At 49.5% G+C, this 23,486-nt stretch overlaps 1 protein-coding gene across 9 annotated transcripts in view; it reads right to left on the reverse strand.

Annotated features, from left to right (window-relative positions):
- Window positions 1–245: 245 nt before the first annotated feature.
- Window positions 246–23,486, reverse strand: part of NF2 (NF2, moesin-ezrin-radixin like (MERLIN) tumor suppressor) — a 40,740-nt gene continuing 17,499 nt past the window's right edge. Inside the window, exons 9-17 of one of the 9 annotated variants that reach the window (XM_085508753.1) lie at window positions 21,238–21,312; window positions 19,701–19,814; window positions 17,304–17,426; window positions 16,711–16,928; window positions 15,938–16,043; window positions 11,308–11,438; window positions 9,409–9,568; window positions 7,586–7,630; window positions 246–341 (exon numbers count right to left, since the gene is read on the reverse strand). In XM_085508753.1, coding sequence (XP_085364879.1) covers window positions 7,595–7,630; window positions 9,409–9,568; window positions 11,308–11,438; window positions 15,938–16,043; window positions 16,711–16,928; window positions 17,304–17,426; window positions 19,701–19,814; window positions 21,238–21,312 — 963 coding nt within the window. In that variant the 3' untranslated portion in view covers window positions 246–341; window positions 7,586–7,594. Of the gene's footprint in view, window positions 342–1,342; window positions 2,308–7,570; window positions 7,631–9,408; window positions 9,569–11,307; window positions 11,439–15,937; window positions 16,044–16,710; window positions 16,929–17,303; window positions 17,427–19,700; window positions 19,815–21,237; window positions 21,313–23,486 lie in introns of those variants that run through there. The other 8 variants (XM_015878128.3, XM_085508754.1, XM_015878126.3 and 5 more) reach the window with 8 other exon arrangements.

Raw genomic sequence — 23,486 nt, forward strand, 5'->3', positions numbered from 1 at the left:
CACCATGATGGCATCCCCCTCCAACAACCCCAGAGCTCCCCATCACACATTGGGAAACTGCAGCCAAAAGGAAACCTGAGGAAAAGCCATTTTTTCTCCCTAAATTCACCCCAAATACCACCAGCTCCGTCCCTACAGGGACCCCCATCCACACACCCCAACTGGCGCTCCCCATGCACGGGGCTCAGGCTGGGTCTGCAGAGCTGGGGGTGATGGGGGGGAGGAGGAGTTGAGGGGTCCGTGAAGCTGCTTGAGAGCTTTATTCTTTCCTTGGGCAAAGTCATCTCAACCCAACCCACATCCTCTCCGAAGCCGTCTAGACTTTGATGAATTTAATTTTGCTAAAAAGGGGAAAAGGAAAAAAAAAAAAAAAAAAAGAGAAACGGGAATGAAATTTCCTTTGAAAGCACTGGAAGTTCCCATTGCGCCAATGCCAGGAGAGCAACGGCACAGAGAGTGCATCCAAAGCTGGAGCGCAGCACGAGTGTGCAAGCAGGATGGCAGGGCTTGTGAGCATGTGGGGCTGCAGGGCTGCACCATGCAATGCTGTGAGTGTGCAGGGCTGAGAGCATGCAGTCCTGGATGGACACAGTGCTGTGTGCAGGGCTGCAGCCATGCAATGCTGGATGTGCACAAGGCCGCGTGCAAGGCCGAAAGGGTGCAACCCTGTATGTATGTATGCAGCACTGTGTGTGCAAGGTTGCAGGTATGTAATCCTGCGTGTATGCAGGGATGTGAGTGTGCAATGCTGTGTGTGCAATGCTGTATGTATGTAATACTGCATGTATCCAAGGCTGCAAAAGTGCAGTGCTGGATGTGTGCAAGTCTGCAGGTGTGCAAGGCTGTAAGTGTGCAACCCCTCATGCACACAGGGCTGAAGCATGCAGTGCTGTGCATCCCAGCCCTGCTCTGGGCCAGGTGTCCCTGTTGAGGCCCTTCCTGTCCTCTGCAGGAATCGAGCGACCGCTGCATTATTTATATGGAGGCTGCGCTGCGCGGGAAATCAGGTCAGCCCCCCCCAGCCCCACATCCCCCCCTTTCCCCCAGCAGCATCCCTTTGACACACACAAAAGCAGCAATCCCATCTCTCCTGGGCTGCCCTGCTTTCAAAATAACTGAAGAAAGGAACAAATCCAGCCCGCTCCCGACCCACCCCACGGGATGAATGGCTGGGGAGGAGCACGCGTGGCTGCGACATGTGGAAATGCATCTATGGGGCTGGGATGGGGCTGAGCAAGTGGCAGCGCTGGGTTTGGGGGTGGCACAGCGGCAGCCACCATCCGCACACAGGGACAGCGCTGAGACCCCCCAGATGTCCCCAAAGGGCTCCATGGCACAATCCTGAGGGGTGAGAAGAGCAGCTCCCCCTGCTCCTGCTCTGAATCTTTATTAAAACAAACGAGAAACCCGTTATTTCTTAGGAGTACAACAATCCGTGGGAATAGAAAAGGGCTGCTCTGGGGTCAGGGAAGAACCCAACCAAACTGCAGGTGGGGAGCAGATACGGACAGCGTGCTTAAATAAAAGGGATCGGGGCACCGTGGGGTGAAGGCAGCGCATGGTCGGACCCTGCTGCCAGGAACTGGGCACCCTGGGCCCCTGCAGGGTGATGCTTTGCATGGGGACACAGGGATGGAGGCAGGCCCAGAGCCCAGAGTGGGGCCAGCAGCTGTGGAGGAAACAAGGGGAGTACCTGGGGGGGGTCTGGGTGCTGTCAGCACCTCGCCCTGCTCATCCCAAACAGGGAACTGAAACAGGGCAGTGGAGAGCTGGAGCTGGTAACGGAGCTGCTGCAGCTCTTGGAAAGGCACAGAGCGGGTGGAGGTTGGACAGCCCCACAGCCTCACACTGCCTGCTGGGCACAGTCCACAGGGAAAAGTGCAGTGATGAGAAGGTCTTCCTGCCCCTTTCTCCCCTCCCCAGCACAGCAGCAGCCTCAGCCTTCATGTTCTCCTCCTCCTCCTCCTCCCCCTGCATGTGCTCCGGGTGCCAGCAGTGCCCCATCCGCTCCTCGGTGCGCTGAGATCCAAACCCTGTCCTCCTCCTGGGGGACAACACCTGGGGGGCCGAGATGGAGTAGAGCAGGTAGAAAAATAAAGGGAGAAAAAAAAAAAGGACAGGAGAACATGTGGAAAACTCGAGCTGGGATATACTAAGAGGAGAAGATCCCAGTCCATAGCCCAGGTGGGAGCAGCAGGCAACGGGGCGGCGCGGGGCCGTGGGATGGGAACCCGACTCCTCAGGGCCAGTCACCTCCTAGAGCTCCTCGAAGAAGGCCACGCGGGACTTGGTGCTCTGTAGGGTGAGCTGCAAGAGAGCAGAGGGGACATGGGGTGACTCCCTCCTCCCGTGAGGCCCCCTGCCCCTCTGGAAGCAATGGGGATGGCAGAAGCGGGGATTTCTGGCTGCAGGGGATGGAGGAGAGGTGCAGGGAAGGGTTGCAGGATGTGCAGCTGCTCCTGCTTGTGCCACCAACCCCCCAGAACTCAAAGGGTGCCGATGGGCAGCAGATGAGGTCAGAAACATCAGCAGAGCTCTTATGGTGGGGAAGCACAGCAGCCCTGCCCCAAACCCGCAGAGCACAGCCCTGGGATGCAGCGTGTCCCAATGGAAGCTGCCCTCGGTCCCAATGGATGGAGCTGAAGCTGAAGCCCCAACATCCACCTCAGCAAAGCTTTCTGCAGCAAGAGAGAGGCAACACTAAAAATAATACCCCGCGTCAGAGCCACGCTCCCGTTCGTTAATGGGTGAAATGAGAGATGGAAGACACGTCCTCAGCCGGGAGGAAGAGAAGCGCAGTATTTCAAGCTAACCACCCCAATCTGCGTCCTGGGAGCAGTGCCACCTTCCCAACAGCTGCTGAATCACCACCAGGGTTGCCAAAGCAGCGCTAATTGCACAGGCTTCGTTTGACTGGGCTGAGTTCTGCCATTGCAGGGATCCCGGGCTGAGCCTCCAGCCCCGCACAGCACCGCCAAGTGCTTCCCCTCCCTGCCCGCGTCCTCTGCTCACTAATTCCTTCACAGCTCTTAATTCTGGATCCCATTCGGTAAAGCTCTGTTGCAGAGGGAGTTTCTGCAGGGTTTTAATGCCAGAGCAGGGCTGGCTCGGCTCAGAGCATCGCCCCGTCCCTCTGGGGCTGCAGCCTGGGCTGGGGTTGGGTTCTTCCAGCAGACAGCGCACCCATGAGAGGCAGTTCCCATCCCCAGAGCCCGGCTGGGTCACATCCCATGGAACACAGTGTAAAACTCAGGTGGCACACGGTGCTCCAACCCACGGCGGGGGCTGCGTCCTGCACACCCTGCCCAGCACTCAGAGCTCCAAAAGGGAACAGGGCTGAGGCAGAGCAGGGATGTTCCCCCAGGCTCCTTAAGAAAGACTCAACCCCTGCAGCCTCCCTCCCCCCGCAGCCTCACGGGGCTCCCCTCCAGCAGCAGCTCCATTTGCCCAACAAGGGGGAATAAATGCACACCCAGCGCGGCCAGGCCGAGTGATTAACAGCCAGTTACATTTTCGTCAGTGCAGAGAAGGGGGGGGGTGGGAAATTGATTTACAAGCAGTATTATGATAATCTCCTTCCTGCAGGAGGGAGGGGGGTGGGCTCCTCAATGCACTGCCAGAGCCAGCAAGGAAAATTTAGAGAGGGAGAGGGAGCGCAATTAAGCAGCCAGAGCTCCAATGAATCAGGATGGGGAGAAGGGAACGGTCCCGCTCCCCACAGGCCCACGCTGGGGCTGCTCGGAGCTCTGCCTTTACCCAGAGCTGCTGGACTTATTTAAGAAAATAAACAACAACAGTAACAAAGAAAAAAAAGCAACCAATAAGTCCCTCCTCGGCAAACCCACTTTCCAGCAGCAAACCCAATAAGCGCAGTGCTGCTGCCGGCACACGGAGGAGCCACGAGGGCTGCAGGAGAACCCCTGCACGGCCACTGTAACACGGGCTGGGGGCCACATCCCGGCCCCTTCCTCCCCTGTTCCCCCCCCGGACACGTTCTGCTGCTGCTGGGAGGGAGATGCTCAGTCCCTGCTAAACCCAAGCGAGTGCTGCAGGCTGTAAATCCTCTTTACTGCCGCCCCCGCTCCCCTCCGTGTCCTCTCCATCCCTGCCCGCTCCCCCAGCGGCTGGACGCACCTTTCCATTCACACATCTCCCTTTTAAAACCCAAATCTTCCCCGTTCTCCCCCCTCCATCTCCCGTTCCCTCCCACTCTGTTTATTCTCTCCCAAACACGGGGCCTGGAGCACAACTTTCCCCCCCAGCCTCCACCGCTTTGATGAGTGCGCTTAAAAGAGAGGAGATGACACTCCAGTTGAAGGAAACACTTTTCAAAGGCTGCCACAAAAATAGCTGATAGGCCTGACGCTTTCTGCTTTCCTTTCGCTCCTTGTAAACAAGGAAATTAGGCTGCTCTGTCCCATTTTAGCTGCTGGGGAGTTTCACTTCCCGGCTCCGAGGCACAGAAGCGAACACGTTGTCTGTGTTGGGGCAGAAATAAAATGAACCCAGCAGGGATACGGGCTCACAGAGCAGGGGTGCAGGATGCCTCTCTTGGATTAGGAAGGGGATTTGTGCCTGGAGCTGCTTTGCTCACCAGGTACCACATCCAGGCTCTGCACCACACTCCATCCCTGCAGCTCTCAGGGTGAGAGCAAGATGTGGTGCTGCTCCTCCTGCAGCCACTCGCTGGATGCATGCTCCTTTTTGCAGCACCTTTCATCTCATGGTGGGAAAAAGGATGCAGGTGGCAACACCCTCATTCTACAGCCCAGCAGCATCCAGGCCACCACAGTGCCCGCAGTTATGGACACAAGCAGCCCAGCCTGCTGTGTCCCAGCCCAGAGCTGCACTGCTTTTGCCTGCAGGTGCCCATGCCTGAATGGAACCATGCTGTGCCCATGGGAAGAGCGCTGCTCATGGCTCAGTGCAACACAGGGCTCACGGTGACACCAGAGCCCAAGCAGCCTATCCACATTCCTGCTGTATTTCCCATCCCAAGTGCCCCTACAGCAGAAAATCAAGCAGCATTCACCAGATTTCAGGGTGATGCTGTGCTGCAAATAGGATCAGCGAGAGAAGCAGCTGGCAGCAGCACTATCAGCACTGGCCCACCCCAACACAGCTGTCTGCACTGATTTCCATGGGCAAGAGCAGCGCTGGGTGAAGGGGAGCCAGCCCCAGCCCTGGAGAAACGCTACAGAAAAGCCTTAAGGCAGCCCGGTGGGCAGCGTTCAAAGGAGCAGAGCGGTGCTCAAGGACACAGCCGTTTGGCTGGGAATGGGCACAGAGATTTGCTCCTTGCCCGGATACTTCAAAGGGCTTAAATCACAGTAAATAAGCATGACAGCACAAGAAGAAAAGCAACCAGAATGAAAGACCCGATTGTGCTCATGTTTTAGAGCAGCAGCCTGTCCTGAGAGGCTTCCTACACCGGAGGATGAGAGGAACTGCCTTTCTTTTTTTTTTTTAATATTCTACTGCAGTCTAAGCAGCAAACCCTCCTGAAGCCAAGCCAGCTGGAGCCAGCAGCGCCAGCCCACGGCGCTACAGAGAAATCAGTTTCCAGATGAGGTGCTTGTGCTGTGCCCACAGAGCTCATAAAATAGGATTAGCATGTTAACCACGTAATTAAACATGAAGAACTTAGCAGGCGTCTTCAAAGGCAGGCAACAAAACCCGCAGGTCACAATGCAGTGCTCACTGTGTGCCTGGTTTCAGCACTGTGTCCCACTCAGCTGCTGGGTGACTTTTCTCTCTCATTCTGCTGGTTTCCCTTACTGTGGCACGGCCACAAGTGGACTGCTCCACGTTCAAGGCATCTCAGAGCTCCTCAGACCAACAGGTAAGGGACAGCAGGTATTAACAGGCAACAAACAGCTCCACGGGGACTGCTGACATCTCCCCAGTGTGAGCTTTTTCCTGCAAGGAGATGCTGGGCAATGAGAACAGCCTGGCATGCAAACACCAGCGTGGCTCTGTCAACAATGACTGACACAGAGCACTGCCCTGCAGTCCCCACGCAGCACCGACCTGTGCTGATCACTTCTGGTCAGGTGCTGGGGAGAAGGCTGCAACTCAAGTGCGTTCCTGCATCCGCTACAGAGCTGCAGAGGTTCTGGGAAACTGCTCCCCAGCCGTGCTGCAGGCAGGGCTCTGTTCGCCCTCAAAGAAACTTTTAACAAAGGTTTTTTCCAGCTGAGTTTGCCATCATTGTAATACCTGCATCGTTTCTTCCTTTAGCGCTACAACTCAAAACTTACTAGGCTGTGGGTGCACGCAAGACCAGTCATGGAAAGAGCAGAGCAGCTTCCCCAAACACATCTTCCCTCCGGGTACACGAGCTCCTGGCTCAGCCTGCTGCCCAAGGCTGCTCCTCGGAGCACAACCAGCCCTGTGTAGGAGACACACAGCGCTAACAGAGCAGAAAGGAGCAGTGAGCAACAAAGGCAGGGGACGAGGCACATGGCAGCGTGGCAGGGCCACCCTTGGGATTCAGCTGGCTCACAACAGCAGTTCACCAGCAGCTCCGTCAGGCTGACGTGTCACACCATGTCTGTCTCCCTGCTCCTGTGCCACCCAGGGACAACTCTGCTGGCTTCTAGCAGGAGGCAGCGCAGGAGAGCTGGAGGAGACAATTACTCAGCAAACACTCAAACCTCAAAAGTGTCTCCCAGAGGTGACGCTGGAAGTGCTATTTGAGTCATTTGAAAAGGGCTGGTGTCCACGAGCGCAGCCTGCAGGGAACAACCCCGTTCCCTGGGAAAAGCACAGGAAACCTTTTCTATTCCTAATGCCTGTTATTTCTCAGGGCTGGGGAAAGCTGGCAGCAGAGGAGAGCCCAGGGCTGAGCTGTCCCAAGGGTGCCACACTAGCCAATACCATGTGCTGTCCCCTTGTTGCATCTTCCCCAAGCCATACCAGCAGGCACTGGCTGCCCCCTGTTGCCAGCTTTCCATTGCCCCATTGCTCCCCAGACATACACACATAGGCCACACATCCATGTGCTGCCCCACTCCAAGACAGAAGTGCCAATGTTCAGTCTGAAATAACATCTCTGGCAGCAGCAGTGAGAAGGAAGTGATGGAGTTTGTTGTGGGCTTTGTTTGTTTTGGTTTTTTAAGCTCATGAATTTCTTTCTGCAGCAAAAAAAAAGGGGGCAGATCCCGTTTTACTTCATTAAAGAAATCTTCAAAGGCCACCCTGTACCTCCGATAGATTCCCAGCCACAAGCAGCAGAGCAAAACCAGGCTTGTTTAATTATTTAAGAATCTATGCCTGCACTCCCCCGCTGATGTTGCCAACTCAACTTCTGCCAAGAAAGACACTTCCCAGCGTGGGGAATCAGGTGTGAAAATGAATGTGGAGAAGCTGCAAATGCTACCGACGGAGCGAGAGCCGGGCAGGGCTTCCCACACAGGGAAGGGCAGATGCTGGGGACACTGGTGTCACACCGCAAGGAATGCTGTGAGGGTGGAAGCAAAGGAAGCTGGCGAGAGTAGTGGACATCACAGGCAAGCTCATGCACAGGTTAGTGTTGCAGCCGGTGACCCCATCACCACACGCAGAGTACCTTGGAATAACCTACTTTGAAGTCTCAAATGCAGATAGGTCTTCTGCCCTGGGCTTGAGGCTAAACCAGCAAAATAAAATGAACACACAGAAACAAAAAAACAAAATTCCTCTGTGACAGGTGCAATGTCAGGTCATTTGTGCAATCTGTACAGCTTGCCCAGACTGCCGTAGTGCCGAGCAGCTTCCCAGGTGGGCAGAGGGCCGGTATTACTGACACATCCTCAACTACTATCCTCTTGTCCAACTCCCGTGTCCTGAATTTTCCTTTCCATCATGACCGTGAAGACAAAAGCCCTCCTGACCTCCCAAAGGCACGAACAAAAGAAGCCTGTAATTTCATTCTGATGTGCTTCACTAATAGACTGTTATTTAAAAAACCTTTGCTCCTCTGGCTGAGATGCACGAGCCAAACAGCCCAGGAACCCTCAGAGAGGAAGGGGAGAGGACTGCAGCTTCAGGAGACAGCTGACCGCAGCCCCAATTATAGGAATCTGTCAGGGGATCATCTCTAAGTGCCTGCCTAGGCGCCTTCTTTAAGTGAGACAAATGGGACCAGCAGCTTTCTATGAACATATCTCAAAAAGCTACAGTCAGAAGGGGAAAAAAAAAGCCATCAGCATCTTCTGTTTATGCTGAGGGCTCTGAGTATGGAGACATACTCTAACAAAGCTTAAAGGGAGCAGAAAGCTTTTCAGATTCTACATTGATTAAAAGGGTCTGTGAAGATTTGTATGTTCTTCCATCTGGAAAGACAGTAACCCAAACAATGTAGAGCTAACACTGGGGAACTGGCAAACAAGATCCACTAGATTCATTTTCCTGCCCCAGTTTAGCGACACTAAGTTCCCAGCCATGAAAATCAACATGAACTGATATAACTCATCTGCAAGTAGCAAAAAGGCAAAGACTTGGTATTACAACCTGTAATTGCTGCCATAACCTGCATGCTTGTGAAGTGCGCCACACAGACACAACCCTCCAAAAGCACACCTGCTAGCAAAAAGCCAGGGGAAATCCTTTACAGGTGTTTTGGAGCTGACCACTACATCCCTCTGCACTGGTTATGGATGCATGCCCTGCCTCTCATGAGAATGAAGCCAGCTGGGAGAACAGCGGTGCTACTAAACTAAAGACAAAGGACTGGGTGTAAAAATAAAGAATGTCTTTTGTTGTGACCTTTCACGTGTGACTCCTGTGCTAACAGACCCAGGCAACCCAGCTTTCTGGCTCAGTATTAATCTCCAAAGCATTTCTACAGGCAAGTGGTTCCAGGGTCCAGCGCACAGGGAGCAGACACCCACACAAACCTCACTAGCAGAAGATTTTGCTGTTAGTATTTGAAGCTGCACTATAGGTTACTTGAGAACAGACTACAAGTGAAGCCGAGGCTTTTGGCTTTTTCTGCTGAGAGCTCACAAATCAAGAGTATTTCTCTCCTTATTATTCCCCAGCCAAGCTCAAAACCACTTCTTCGTATTGCCCATGGCAAATAGCTGCATAAGCAGCTAGGGCTTTTCCTGTTCCTGAGGTCACTAGGGTTCAAACAGCATCCCTCTATAGCTTTTGTTAAGGTTCAGCAAGACAGGCAAACCTCGAGAACTTTGCATCCCTTCACAGAAGCACTGAAGGGACAAGGCTCAGTTGCAGTAAACATCAAACCATGGCCACCAGAAGCTGAAACTCCCTGCGTCCTAGTTCAAAGCTAAGCAGCCAGGTAAGAAAGCCTATATCAAACAATTTTATTATAACAACTTGTGCAAAATATAGGAAGGGTTATTTTGTTGTCGTTTTAAAAGGATTTTGTCAGGCAAGATACAAACTGGAGCCCTCTGATACCTTTTTAATAGTGTTGTGCTTGCTGTTGCCTCGGCTGGCATTCTCGTTGTGCAATATATCCAGAGCTGTCTCTCTCTCCTTCAGCTTCAGCGCCTCAATTTCAGTCTTCAGCTCATTCAGCTGCTCCTGTAGGTGCTTGCTTTTCTCCATATATTCTACCCTAGCACACACAAAGAGTCCTGGGTCAGCAGTGGCCCAATGCACATGGTTATACTGTGGCAATCAATAACAGCATCATAACAAAATTAATATATATATATCTTCAGCATTTAAAGTGTGTAGAACTGACAACATCGATTTACTACTTGCAGCTAGTTGTCATCAAAAAGAGAACCCAGACACCTGACCCAGGAGCTGTAAATCATGTTGCTATAAGGAAAAAAAGCAAAGCCAAGCTAGGGCAGCTAGATGATTTTTGAAAGTCTCCCCATTTTTGAGTGACAGATAAACATGATGCAATTTCAGTCCAGAATATTGTTACAAGCAGCATTGCTTTACTCCTCTGCAACCTCTCCCCAGCTCACAGACTAACAGAGGCACAGATTCTTGGAGGCCATTTTCAAGGAAGAACCCTGATATACCAAATTTTCATGTTTTGGAGGGATTTAATTTAAGAGATATGAGAGCAAGCACTGCACCCAAAATAACAGGGAGCATCCCTGAGAAGGAGAAAGGTCTCCCAAAAATAGAAAGGGAAAAATACCAACAACAAAAAACCAGCCTTCCTCAGGACTCAGCCTTAAATGCCTTCCACAAAGGAGCATCTGCTAGAGACAAGTCACACCATGGCAGCCTGTACTTGTGATTAAATACTGTGACTGGGGTCAAAGTACCAGCAGACTAACAAAAACCCTTTCAGAGTGCCAAAATTTGTAGCAAGGTTTAGCTCAGCACCCGAGGAATGAGAGCACTCGCAGAGAAGTCAGCGAGAGCCCGTTATTGCTTTTATCATTTAGCAGAGCCAAGATCCTCCTGCTTAGAAGAGTGGGCTGACCTAGTTAGCAACCCGGGTACAGAACCAGGAATTACTGTGGTATTTTCAGATTTCATCCCTTTTTTCCCTCTGGCTTGAGGAAAAATTCTTAACCTCTGCCTCTGGAGTAGCAGTCTGTTATCTAACAAGCAGGAGAGGGTACACAGCAGAGGCAGAATCAAGCACCCGGCGGGATCCGGGGTGCTTCACTGCAGCCAAAGGAAGTTACAACTGCAGCATTATGGCAGAGCCCTTCTAGCTTTGATCTGCTATCCAGTCAATGAACAAAGCATATTATTACTACTGAGATTAAAATCTGATCTGCTTTGATTTCTGCTAAATTTGTAATTTCGAAGGCTGCATTTAAACCCTCAGGTAAACAAGAGATCAAAGCTTATAATCACATCCAAACTTGCTTGCGCATACTTTTTAAATATAAACATGCCACAGATTCACAGAAAAAGGGGTTAAAGCCCTAATGAAGGACTGCAGCCCTCATTCCAGCCATCCTGACATGCTCTGGGCATACTGCAAACACACAAGCACCTGCCTGCAATAGTCCAGTGTGCCGGCAGTCACAGTGCTGTTAACTCTTTCTAACAACATAATTAAAGCCTACACAAGAGCTAGGTTCACCATACAGATGGGAACTGCCTTCTTGCATGGCTCAGCATGCTTAAATTTGCCTTTAACCAGGCAGCAGAGATACAACTGTGACACCAGGTCCCCACCTAGAGGAACGGCCACCCAGCAGCTCTATCATGCTCTGAGCTGTTAGTGATGACCTGGAAAGCGAAGCCCCGCAAGCCTTCTTCCCCCTTCACCTCACACCAGGGCTCATCTGAATGTAAAAGTCATGTTCTCCTCCCTGCAAACAGGGCACAGCCACAGCCAAACCCAGCCCTGGCTGGCAGCACGCCACCTACTTCTCCTTCTCGATCTCCATGGACAGCCTCTTCATGTCTGTATCCTTGAAGTCAAAGGACAGGCTCTCACTGATGAGGTTGAAGCTTGGCAGGTCGGTTGGCAGTGCTGTCGTGCTGGAGTTCATGGGCTGCTGAAGAAAGAGAGGACAAATTAATCACTTTGGCCGCACAGATGCTCTTACAGCAACTGTTCTGTAAGGTAGAGGTAAAACCTGAGCAATGCCTAAGCACATGGTTCAAGGTACTACTTTACTAAGTGTAGTATATTAAGTGCTTTAATGAAGCCTTGACTGCCCACACAGGTTTTGTCACTGCATCACTGAAGCTGCCTCTTGGGAGATTCCAGCAGCTTTTTAACCTTAAATTTAGTTTTAAAAGCACAGGCTCTGAGCAGGGGCAACATGAGACTCTGAGTGACCAGAGTCCACTGCTTCAGCACTCCTCAAAGCATGGTCAAAAACTATGGTAATTCCAAAGGTTAACTGAGGGTGCCATTTCAGAAAGGTCCATAAAGATGCACTCATATCTTTTGTTTTAATCTCCTCAGTAACTAATAGATCCAAGCATTTAGGAATCACAGCCATCTCTCAGCTAAAAAAATATCTTTCCCACCTGTACCAAATGAGCTTGTTATCAGTACAGGATGAGCATCCTGACTCAAATCATCAATCCATTCTTGCAGTCTGTTAGACGAGGCTGCAGGCAGCAGCGCACATCAAGGGTGGTAGAGCAGCTTCAGACAGCAGACTGCACGCGTGGATCTGAGTCACAGCTGCTGCCAGCATGCCTGGCCCTTGGTTTAGACTGAAGGAAAACAGCCCAGCATCCAAAAGACACCCAGCTCTCAGCCAGGTGTCTGTCCCTCTCTAAGGGATTCCTGTAACAAACCTTCTCGAATCAGGTTGGTGTTGTGAGATGGCAGGAGATGGCATTGCAGAGACAGGCTGGTCTGGCAGCATTAGGGCAGAGGGTATCTGCCCCCAAGAGCTCGAGCTTTAGCTGGCAATTTCTTTCCCTTGTTTTATCTATTTAGGACCATTTGCAGCCAGCTCCACTACAGCAAGAACCACCAGTGTTATGGCTGGTGACAGATTTACTCCACACAATAACCTCCCTCCTCACTCCCCACCAGCCTGGAATTCACAAACAGCTGAGACTCATCCCCACTCCTGGACAAACCTGAGAGGGACAGTTTCACTTATCTTAGGCTGAAATGCAAATACCTTGTACAAACACAAACAAGAAGGTGACCAGAACTGCACTGTCTGGCCTGGAATGTTGCAGATAAGTCACACTTAAAGCTGCAAGTAAAACATCATTTCTTACTCCTAGTTTCAGGTTCTGCAGACACAGAACATGACCACATTAATTCTGCAGCACTTGCTGTAAGGGACAGCTGAGTACCTACATTCCTTTCTCTAAGGAGAGCGGACAGACCAGTGAAGGCATCTGCCTGATTTAAATACTTGCATCACATTGACATTCAAGGCACACAGGTTTACAAAGCTGCTCCCATGTGAGGTTGTACAGATGTGCAGGGGAACCAGGGCCATCCAAACCATCCCGCTGGCCTTAAAACAACCTTTCACATTTTTAGCACATGCTTGTCCTGTTTAAACAACAAAAAAATGCTACAGCCCCAAACAACAGCAATAAGAGTTGAGCAGGAATCGCATTCAGTTGCTGTAGTCGTCAAGATCTGGTGCCCATTTCTCAGGGTTACTACTGCTACTTCCTCCCTTCTCCTCAGCACAGCTCTTTCATGAAGCAACAAAGAAACTGATGCAGAAGTAGGAGAGCAGCAGCAGTGAGGAAGCGTAAGGATGGAACAAAGAAAGAACATGCTGAGTGCTTTCAAAGGCACGGGCTCAGCATCTGGAGCAAAGCACTTCCCTGCCATTTGCGATCATATGGGCAAGTCTTGCACGAGCCACAGGAATTTTCAATGGAGGGGACACGAGATCTCACTGGGGCATCAGATGAAAAAGGGGACACAGAGCTTTTGCCTTATGTGTTTCCTCACCTGGAACAAAATGCATAACCCTGTTATTACATTAAGGCAATTTCCTGCAGCTAATAGAGGCAAGCACCACGCTGACAGCAGTCATCCCTCTGGGGAATACAGCAAATGAGATGGACGATATGAGGGAAGCACAGAGCAAGCCATGTCACAAGGCTTTCCCCACAGGGAAAGCTCCTGCTGCTGCTGCCACTGCCTTCACTTTGCTACTTGAAGACTTGGGCAGGCCCTTCATATCCCAGAGAATCACAGAAGAGATGACTGCCTTTAGTCTTGCTGTGACTGGTACCTGAATGGCAACAAAGGAGGCAGGAGGCACTGCGAAGTCAGTAAGGAATGAACTGTTCTCCCAGCATTGGCGGCCTGAGACTCAGGTTTGTTTTTTCTTTCCCGTGCATTATCCACCACCACCATCACAAAAGCAGTTTTGGCTTCAAGGTCTAAAAAGACACCTGAACAAGTTCTAAAAAGCCAGTACAAGGGACTGGAAAATTACCAAAGAAAAATTTTAACTGCTTCTTGTCATTTCTGTAACACATCCATCCTCTCCTCCCTTCCTCTTTTGCTTGTTTCCCAGGAGGGAAGTTCTGGCTTGCTCTCCATGCCAGGGGACTACAGCACAAACTCTGGGATAAGGAAAAATAACAAGCTCAGCGTTACACCCTCATTAAGGAAGAGAAGAGCTGGAATCTGGTACCGTTTGGCAGAGCTGCCATTCACCTGAGGGACACCAGCCTCCCAGCAGCAGCTTTCAAAACCCTTCATCCCTCAGGCCACTTTGGGTTTATTCCCTCCCTGCTACTGCGCCTGCCCAGCACGGTCCCTTCAGCCCAATCCTGCGCAGGAGAAGCATTTCAGCACATCTCACTCATCTGTCCCAAAGCACTCACGTGGCAGAGTGAGAGACGCTACAAAGGAAGAGAGACATGAGGCAGGTGTAACAAGGGATGGAGATGGGGTGCTTCACACACAAGGGCCCAGCAAGTTACTGTCACATGGATACAAGTCTAACAGACATAAGGCAGCCAGCTGGCCTTGGAAAAGCAACAGACATTGCGTCTGTGTGATGCAGTGCTGCTCCCATGGCTGGGAGGGGGCAAGAAGAGCTATGAGAGGGGACTCTGTCATCTAAATGGGGAGAGAAAAAGGCAAGCCACAGCTCTTTGAGGAAAGGAGGATACAGCACTTTGTGACTGGAGGCGGCAGCTCTGCACAGATTGCCTCTAGGACAGATGCAGCTGGAGGGGTGGAGCTGAGCTCCATGCAATCCTGCATTACCTCCTGTAATTAGGCTTTAACTCCACAGGCAGGAATACAGTCACGCTGCTGATCGCTAGTGCAGGCAGCACAGGGATTTATGCACAAGAGCTCACTAGCTGTGGTTCTGCTCATTTGACTAAGGATGAGCACAGCCACGTGAGGAAACCTGGATGTGGGAGCTCTGCCCAGACATCAGCACTGGGCTGATGTAGCCATTCAGTAGGTTTCCAACAAGTATGCTCCACCCTGCGAGTAAATTGAGCTCAGAATTCACAAACTGGTGGATCCCAGAACCCTGCAGCAACACAAGGAGCTCTCCAAAGATAAGGTTTAGAAAGCATCAAGCCTTACAGCACTTGACTGAAGGCCCTGAGGCTAAAAACACCCGACTATTTTCCATCGTTGACGTTTCTTAAACGCTTCTGAATGTTTCTGCAGGGATCTTCAGAGAATCTGGATGAAAAGCTTCTTCATCACTAACCCTCTTCAATCTGCTTCCCAGAAGTTTTGAGGGGAGAGGGAGGAAAGGAGCTAACACGTACAAATTAAAGCTTCAGTACTAGACAGGTCAGTAACTCCCACGTATGTCTGTTGAGTTTATTCCTGAAGATGTCAAGTTCTTCCCCCTTCACCTCTCTGGACAAAGTGCAGCAGCAAAGGCAGTCGTGGCAGGTGCAAGCTGTGGGGAAGGAGCGCCTGATGGCTTCTGCAGTTCCTGCAGCACAATTAGGGAAGCTGAGGAAAGGAACTGCCAGACAGAACGGGAGCAGTGGTCTTTTAGTCTGGTGTTTCAGTCCCTGGCAGCAATCAGGACCAGATGCTTCAGAGGAAGGTGTGAAATCCTCTTAATGGGCAATTACAGAACACTCCCCCTTCAATGAAGTTGGTTTTTCAGCACATAGATGCACAGAGACCAGTTTATGCCTGAGAATGAATTCACAGATTTGGAACAATATTCATTCTTCCTAACAAGTATTAGACCATCCTCAGTTCTGTATTTAATCCTGTTTTAAAAGCTCTTACAGAGCTGATCAACTCCACATGCAAAGCACGGCACGTTTCTTAGATTACTTTACAGTTTGTTGCATTTAATTCCATCAGCAGCTCTCTGGCCTTTGTAGAATAAAGCAAGATAGATAGGGGGAAAAAGGTGAGCAAAGTGTTCTGGTGGACAAGTTACTTAGACGAAAAGGGCAAGTGCTCCTAAGTATTACAGAACAGCTACTAAGCAATACAGTGAGATGATTCATACCCCCCTACTGATGGGATAGAGACACAAGACTGCTCTAGACTATGGAGGATGCCAGTTACTGTCTGGAAACTAGCAATGACAATACTGATGATTCTTACCGTGTAGGATGACTTGCTGGTGATTTCCAAAAGCTTCTGCTTTGCTCTCCGCTCAGACTCTCGAGCCTCCTGAAGGTCCTGCTTTAGCTGATCAGCCTCCTTTGCCCTACCAAGGAAGAACAGCAAAAGGCAATGTTATGTCCAAGTTTGGAGGCAGATAAACAAGATTACAGCATAGGTGTAAAACAGGTAGAGAGTTATCCCTTAGCAAGGCCTAAACAAAGAAATCATTTGGGTAAGGGAAACACTGGAACCTCTGACACTAACTAGCACAAAAATCCACGCCATAGAAGGACAGCTCTGGCACGAACTCTGCGTGAGCAGCAGTAAGCAAAGCTAAGGGGTGGAGCAGCACATCAGAATGCCAGGAGAGGAAAAGACCCATAAGTTGAGCTCCCTTCAGCTGTTGCTGTCAGGGTGTGAAAGGCAGAGCACCAGGGCCCTCTAGGTGATGTCCCCTTTCCCTGTTCCTTTCACCATAGCATCAACCCTTCCAATAAAAGGGCTTCAAAGAAGGGACGTCTGATCAGAGAAAAATCAGGGCCACCACTGTTCTACCTGTACTATTTCCTATGCAGGGATAGCCTAGTTGTGGCAAACAGCAAAACAGAGAGAAATCAGCTGAGCCTTGGGGTCAGTTGCTGTTGTGCATGCAGGGGAGGCCAAGGACTCACTGCAAACTCTGAACTACCTCAAGGTGAGCCACAGTTTTGCTAAGTCAGAAGGGGGCTGGAAAGCAAAGCAGAGACAGCTGCAAGGTTGTACCCTCTGACCTCCTCTCTGACTCCTCCGCCATTTTCAGTGCCAACATCTCAGCTTCTAGCACCTTCTGTTCCATCAGTCGCTTCTCCTCCTCCGTCCGAATGGCCGTGGCTTTGATTCGCTGCATCTCTTGCTCAGCCTCTGCTGCTTTCTGAGCCAGGAGCTTTGCCTCCTCCTCCGTGATCTGAGCCTTCTCAGCCAGCAAATCAGCTGTCTCTTCAGACCTCATCTGAGAATAAACACATGTTAAGTCAGCAAGCACACAATGTCCCCTCAAATGTGCTCTCAAGCCTGGAGCAAGGCCCCAAACTGAACATTCCACATGACCATCGTGGCTCACCAAGTCCCCCTCTCTTCCATGAAAGCCTGCAGCTTCCTGCAGCCAAAACCTGGATACAGCAAGGCTCCGTCCCAACTCATTCTCCTTTGTGCTCCTTTATCAGCAGACTGTCTGAATGCAATAAACTCCATCCAGATTCCTGATCACCACCCACCAGTGACAGTTTGAGAACAGCCATAGGACTGTCACAACTCAAATGCTTTAGCAGTAGAAAGAGTCAGGAACAGCTGCACTGCCTCGAGAAACAGCTGCCCAGAGACTTACCAGGGCCTCATTGGCCATTGTTGCTTCTTCTTTTAATTGCATCAGCCTTCTCTCCAGCTCATCCCTTGTCCTTTCAGCCTCTTCTCTCATTTGCTTCTCTCGGGCCAGGCGCTGTCGTTCCATCTGGGAAAAAGATAGGAGAAAGCGAGGAGAAATAACACGAATTAGAATTACTTTTCTCAGGGCTAGAGAGAATTGTTACTCTTGAACAATCTTGAAGGGCTTGAACACAAGACTGCATTTCCTCCTCCTCTGCTCGTCAACGAGGGGGACCTTCACTAAATGGGGATGATATGAACATACTCTGGTCACATCACACTGAGCATTCTGTTCCCTCTCTCCCTGCTCCTGTACCATTCCTGAGGCAATCCCTTTTCTCTGGGCAGGCTGATGAAAAGAGTTACATCCCCAGACAGCATCTTGCTGCAGACTCACAGGGCAGGCTCCAGCAAGCAAGGACTCCAGAGTTCTTTCTAGTTACCTATGGCAAGCTAAAGAACCAGCCAGACTGGGTTCAGACTGGACAGTCTGAGGGCAGCTTCAGACCATTAAATACTGACATACAGCAAGGAAGGAGTTTGAGAGATGTGGCTGTTACTTTAAATCAGACACAAACACAAATCTACCCCAGCACATTAGACACTTCACTTACAGATGGGGAGGCCACACCATCTTTATCAGTTCCTAGGCACAACAAACCATCTCCCTCCAGCTGTAAGAGATCAACAAGAAACGGCAAAGATTCCCTAGGTGGGGAAAAACAAAGCTATGTGGGACAACCCCCCAGAATCCTCTCACCTCTTCCCACCTCTTGTGCACCGTACACTGCCTCTCTGCTAACCAAGCACAGAAACATTGCCATCAGGCTAATTAACAACCAAGCTAAACCACTCCAGCACCAGGAAGATGGGTACATTATAAATATCCATGCTACACCCAGGGCTCACAGCACTGCACAGGCCACCTGCCAGGTTTAATAACGGAAATAAGTGTGACAAGACACATTTCTCAGCTCCTTGGACACCAACAGCATTCTGAAAGTGGGATACCCACGGCTATAATGGCTCAGATTCCTTCTATTAAAAGTTCTCTTCATCAATTACCATTATGGTCTGTATCCCACTCAGGCCTTCCATTAACAAGAAGTCCTGATGTAAAGGGATTGTTTGGAATCAGTTAACAACTGTGGATCATGAAGGGAGGACAGTGTGCAAGACAGCACAGTGGCTTGTGTGGGAGAGCAGCCACCCAAGCAGAAGCCCAACCCCTTCTGTAAAGCACAAGTGCTCGGAGTTTGGGAGCTCCTGGGAAGCAATAAGCTCTTGCCTGCTCTCAGCATCCATGCATGTCTCCATCACCTCTTCTAGCAGCTGCTCCTTCTTGAAGGACCTTTTGCTCCACTAATGGTAACTCCTTCCCAGCCAGAGGAATCTCTGCAGGAAGCAAAAAGCCCCTAGGAGCTGGCCCACTTGCCCTTGCAGTGTGACTCATGTCCTCTCCTCTCCTGCCACTCCAGAAGCTGCAGGAAGGAGAGCTGTGTCAGGTGGTGCCTGCAAGACAATTCACACCAACCCAGGCCAATCCTGGCTTCAGCACTGAGTCCAACACTCTGCAAACATGTTCAAAACCAAATGAAGTGCATCAAATTTGAAGTCCCTTGACAGCAAGACTCTCCTGGTGCAACTAAGTGCTTCGGTTTCTTCTGCTGCTATCTAGTGGCTTTGGTATGAAAGGGACATATTTATATTCTAAGCAGCAGTATTCAGATTAGCTGTGTGGGTTTCAGTGAGTAGAAAAGGTCTACGAGCAGAAAACAATGATTCATACAATCCAATTTGCTGATATATACTCATTGGCTACACACTGCTGCCTCCAAAGAGCAGTTTTTGCCGCCTGGGCTGACCTGCAGCAGATAAAGGAGGCCAGCAATGAATTAGCATGCAGGCTGCACCCCCCTGAAATGTCGGCATGCATTCCATCACCATGTAATTAGAAAATGAGACTAAGAACCACGACAAAGCACAGCTCCCCCTCACAGCCCCTGCTTTAATTACAACCAGCCACCCCAACATGCTACATCTTTTTAAATGCAGAGCTCAGGAAAAAAGTAAGGCAGGGAAAGGTGCTCCCACACTTCTGGGACACCCAGATTTGCTCATCCCCACCATCTTCCCAGTTCTGCTCCTGAGTGTGGGGGCCGGACTTGGCCTGTCACCAAGCCACAGAGCCAAGTGGAGAATGGCACTGCAGGAGCAGGCTGCTATAAAGAGACGTTCAGCCGGACCTTCCCTCAAAGCTGCTCCATGTGCTTATTGTCAATCTGGAGACTGTTCCTCCCCAGGTTCATTTGCATTCCCAATTCTTGCTCTCAGCCTGTTTACCGGAGATGTCTCTCACCTGCTTCCTGGCTTTCTCCTCCCTGGCCTGTGCTTTCATCTGCTGCACCTCCAATGAGTCGGCCTTTCTCCTCCTCATGAAGAGATCATGGTTTCCAATACACAGCTGAAGAATCTATTCCAGTCAGAGATGAAGAGAGGAGAGAAAAAGCTGTATGTGTGATGATGGTGAAGTGGTTTTTACTCCTGACACAAAGAACTAGGTTTGGTGTTTGTAAGCACTTTCCTCCACCAAACCCAGGCTCTATGAGCTCTTGTAATCAACTTGAAGGGCAGGGAGCCATTGGCTCTTTGCAGAAACCAATTTTCTGTGCAGCCAACACAGCACAGATCTGGCAAAGTATTATACCAGTCCCAAGGAGGCATTTGGCCAAATAGTAAAACGTACTTCTACAGCTTCAGCCAGCTCCCCTGCTCTCGCTAACCCCTATTTCTTTAGGTTCAAGATTAACTTCCACCTTCTCCCAACATGAAGCTTAAAAGCACTGAGATGGAACAAAACAAGAAAAAGAAGGAAAAACATTTTCCACCTTGGGCGAAGCTACACACAGAGGGCTTATCAAAAGTGACCTTGTACACCTTCAGATAGCTTTAAGCAGCTATGTTATTCCTTCTGATACTCAAGAAGGACAAGGGAAGCAGTAATACTACGGAGAGATAGCAAGCCAAAGGCGTGGTACAAAGAAAGCTCAGGTCATTTTTTAGCACTGAAAGAGTTTCTAAGCTCCAATTCTTTTAGAAAAGCATGGATTCACATGTCTGTATTTCATTTCACAGATTATGAGTGACTCCCCTGCAGACAGCACCATGAACCTGAATGAGGCCTTTGTGAGAAAGCCCCACTGCCTTGTGCACACAGGTACAGAGCATATATAGGACAGCCTATAGCCAGGACAACAAAGTCCCCCTCCCTCTCTTATAAGGATGGAAACATATCCCCTCCTGCCTTCTGAAGATCCATTGTGCAACTTAACAACAGTGCACAGGTGCTTCAGCACCTGGATCAAAGCCCAAAAACAATTGGACACCTAATCCAGAGTATTAGGTGAAGATGACCTCCAACGCAGACAGCTAAACACAGCTCTTGCTGTTCCTGTGCAAGCAGAGCATCCTAAGCAGGGTTCAGCCTTGAAAAAGCCAGGGCTGCAACACTGACAACGGTGCCTCCCAAAAGTTAGAGGCCTAAAGCCACAGGGTGGAATAGAGAAGAACAAGAGAAGAAAAAGAACTTGGAACAAAAACCAGGGTTAGGAGGAAGTTTTACTTACAGTGTGCTTCTGCCATGCAGGTCAGATGCAACCTGAGAGCTCAGAAAGGGAGCACAAAAACAGAGGAGAGGGGGAGAGGTTCTGTGAATGAGCACAGCTTCATCTTCCCTTTTCTCTTCTAGAGGCTATGACAGAATAACAGCTGTAGTACATCTACAGTCCATCCAGTCCAGCACGCTGCCTATGAGTACTTGAAGGAAAAGCCCCATACGAGCACTGTCTCATACTGCCTGCTGGTGCAATTTTCGTTGCCTGTGTCTGAAGACTTACCAGCTTATTCACACGCAGCTTTGATGAATTGAATTTGAACACATCGATCTTTTTGTCCAATGGCTTAATTGTAAACTGAAAAGGAAAAAATAGAGAGGGACAAAATTATCAGAGAGCTCTGCACTTAATAATAACACAGCTATAAAAGTCTTACCAAAGCTTTAGCTCAGAGGAGGTCAGCAGTGTCAGACAAACAAGGCTGAGAGCTGTCCCTGTGGCTTTTAGCCAAGCAAGGGAACCAGGAGTCAAAAACAACCAAGGAGACAACTGCTCCTGGTCAGGAAAAGAGGAGTGTCACATGGAAATAACAGACATGATGCTCATCTCCAGGCCACAATGCCCAGCAGTGGGCAGCCTCTGCAGAGCACCTTGCACAGGGTAGAGACAGATCCACAGCCTCCCAAACTGAGACAAGAAGCTTCTCTCCTGAAAGCTACAAAGAACTGAGAAGGGCCAGTAGAAGATCATGACACCTCTGAATAGAGAAAGAACCAGCTCAGCCACGTGATGGAGGGCTGAAATAGAAATATGGAAGCACAAGCAGCTATTCCTTTTCTTAACATCTCCCTTTGTAAGGGCTCCTCATAAGAATCTTTCATTTTGTTCCCCAGAACTCAGTCATGATATGAGATTGCTCAGCAACCCAAAAGATTACTCCCTTGCACCAACACGCTTTGATACTTCATGCCAACTAATCAGCTCTTAGCTCATCCTAAGTTTACCCTCCTCAAAGCACCTTCCCACAAGGATTCTCTCAAGGGATACAGGTGGCATCACCAGAGTTGAGTATTTCAGTAACGCAGCCCCAGGATAGCGAGAAGACTCTGAACTAACAAAACGACGCTTGAAGAGACAGAGTGCTCTGCAATACAGCATTTTTAAAGAAGGCGTGTATGTATTCCATCACTCCTCCATATACTACAAAAATAACTGGCTGAAGAGATATCACGGTAGCAGGCAGCCTGTGTCCATTAAACTGGCTCTATTTATCAACACATTGTACTGCTTGAAAAGGGCTCAGCAGAACTCACCCTGGCAGTGTTTTGTTTTGTCAGTTTAAGAGCCCATCTTTTAAGACTTTCACACAGGCAGACGTGCATGAATGTCCCTGGGCTTCAGCTCCACCACAATCCACGCTAGTCATTGAAGGCAACAGCAGAAATATGCCAGAGGAGGAATTTCAGTTCCACGTAAACAGTCAATCTTTGTTACAATAGATTAAATACCTCTGCTGTGTCAGTGCAGCTGTCATACCCAGCTATTAAGCCTGTTTACTATCATGTCAGTTCTACTCGTGGTCATCTTATTACCCGGATTATTGCCCTGATAGAAAGTGGCAGGCTTTTTCCCCCCAAGAGAAAGATCTGTTACAGTCTTGTGTCAAGGCCCAGTAACAGGGCCTTCAATCCCCGTGTCTCTGAGGCAATGCATGATCTGACAGCTTTCACCGCACTGATCTGTCATGGGCAGAGAAGTCTTTGAAAGTCATTAAGTGCTGAACTGTTTCACAAAGTTATGGAGCACTCCATTTTTGAGCAGAAAAACAAGTGATAAGAATTCCAACATGGCCTTTTCCTACAAAACTTCATAAGACATGCAATAAATGCAGCTGATGAGAAGCCTTTAACTTTTACCCTGATCAATACCACGTTTAGATTGGAAAACACTTTAATTAACAAGTTAATTTTCTTCCTTACCACGAAGGCAGTAGCTTTTCTTTGAGCACTTCTCACAGACTAAAACAACTCAGCAGACCGGTTTCTCCTACACAGACAATTTTATTGCTGTTCTCAAATGGGTTTGGCAGCCAACAATTCTAAAGATTTGTATTTACGCTTAGGATTTAATAAATATTTATCTGATGGTGAGCTTAAATTTTTCAGCCTCCTAAAAAGATTCCAGCTGTTATGCCAAGCCCAGCAGCCTCAGAATTCAAGATGATGTAATAGCATGCCAAGATGCAAGAGTCGTTCTCACCAGGAACACCTCTCACTACATCTCATAATTCAAGAGCACGTATACAGCAAAAATCAATGTAAACTCATGATCTTCAATATTTGGGCTAAGCACATCAACAGTGATTTTATTGGTGAAAAAAAATACCTACTGGGTTTGAAGGTACTCTAAAATCAAACCGGTTGACTTTTTGTTTGTCCACTCCCGGAAAGCCTCAGCTGCCTTCAGCTAAGCTGGTCATAGCAAGCACAACAGATACAACAGCTAAGAGAAGCCATTTTAAATTGTTATTG

Source organism: Coturnix japonica, chromosome 9 (genome assembly GCF_054131305.1).
Source record: "Coturnix japonica strain WE chromosome 9, WE-NBRP24, whole genome shotgun sequence".
Classification (NCBI taxonomy): domain Eukaryota; kingdom Metazoa; phylum Chordata; class Aves; order Galliformes; family Phasianidae; genus Coturnix; species Coturnix japonica.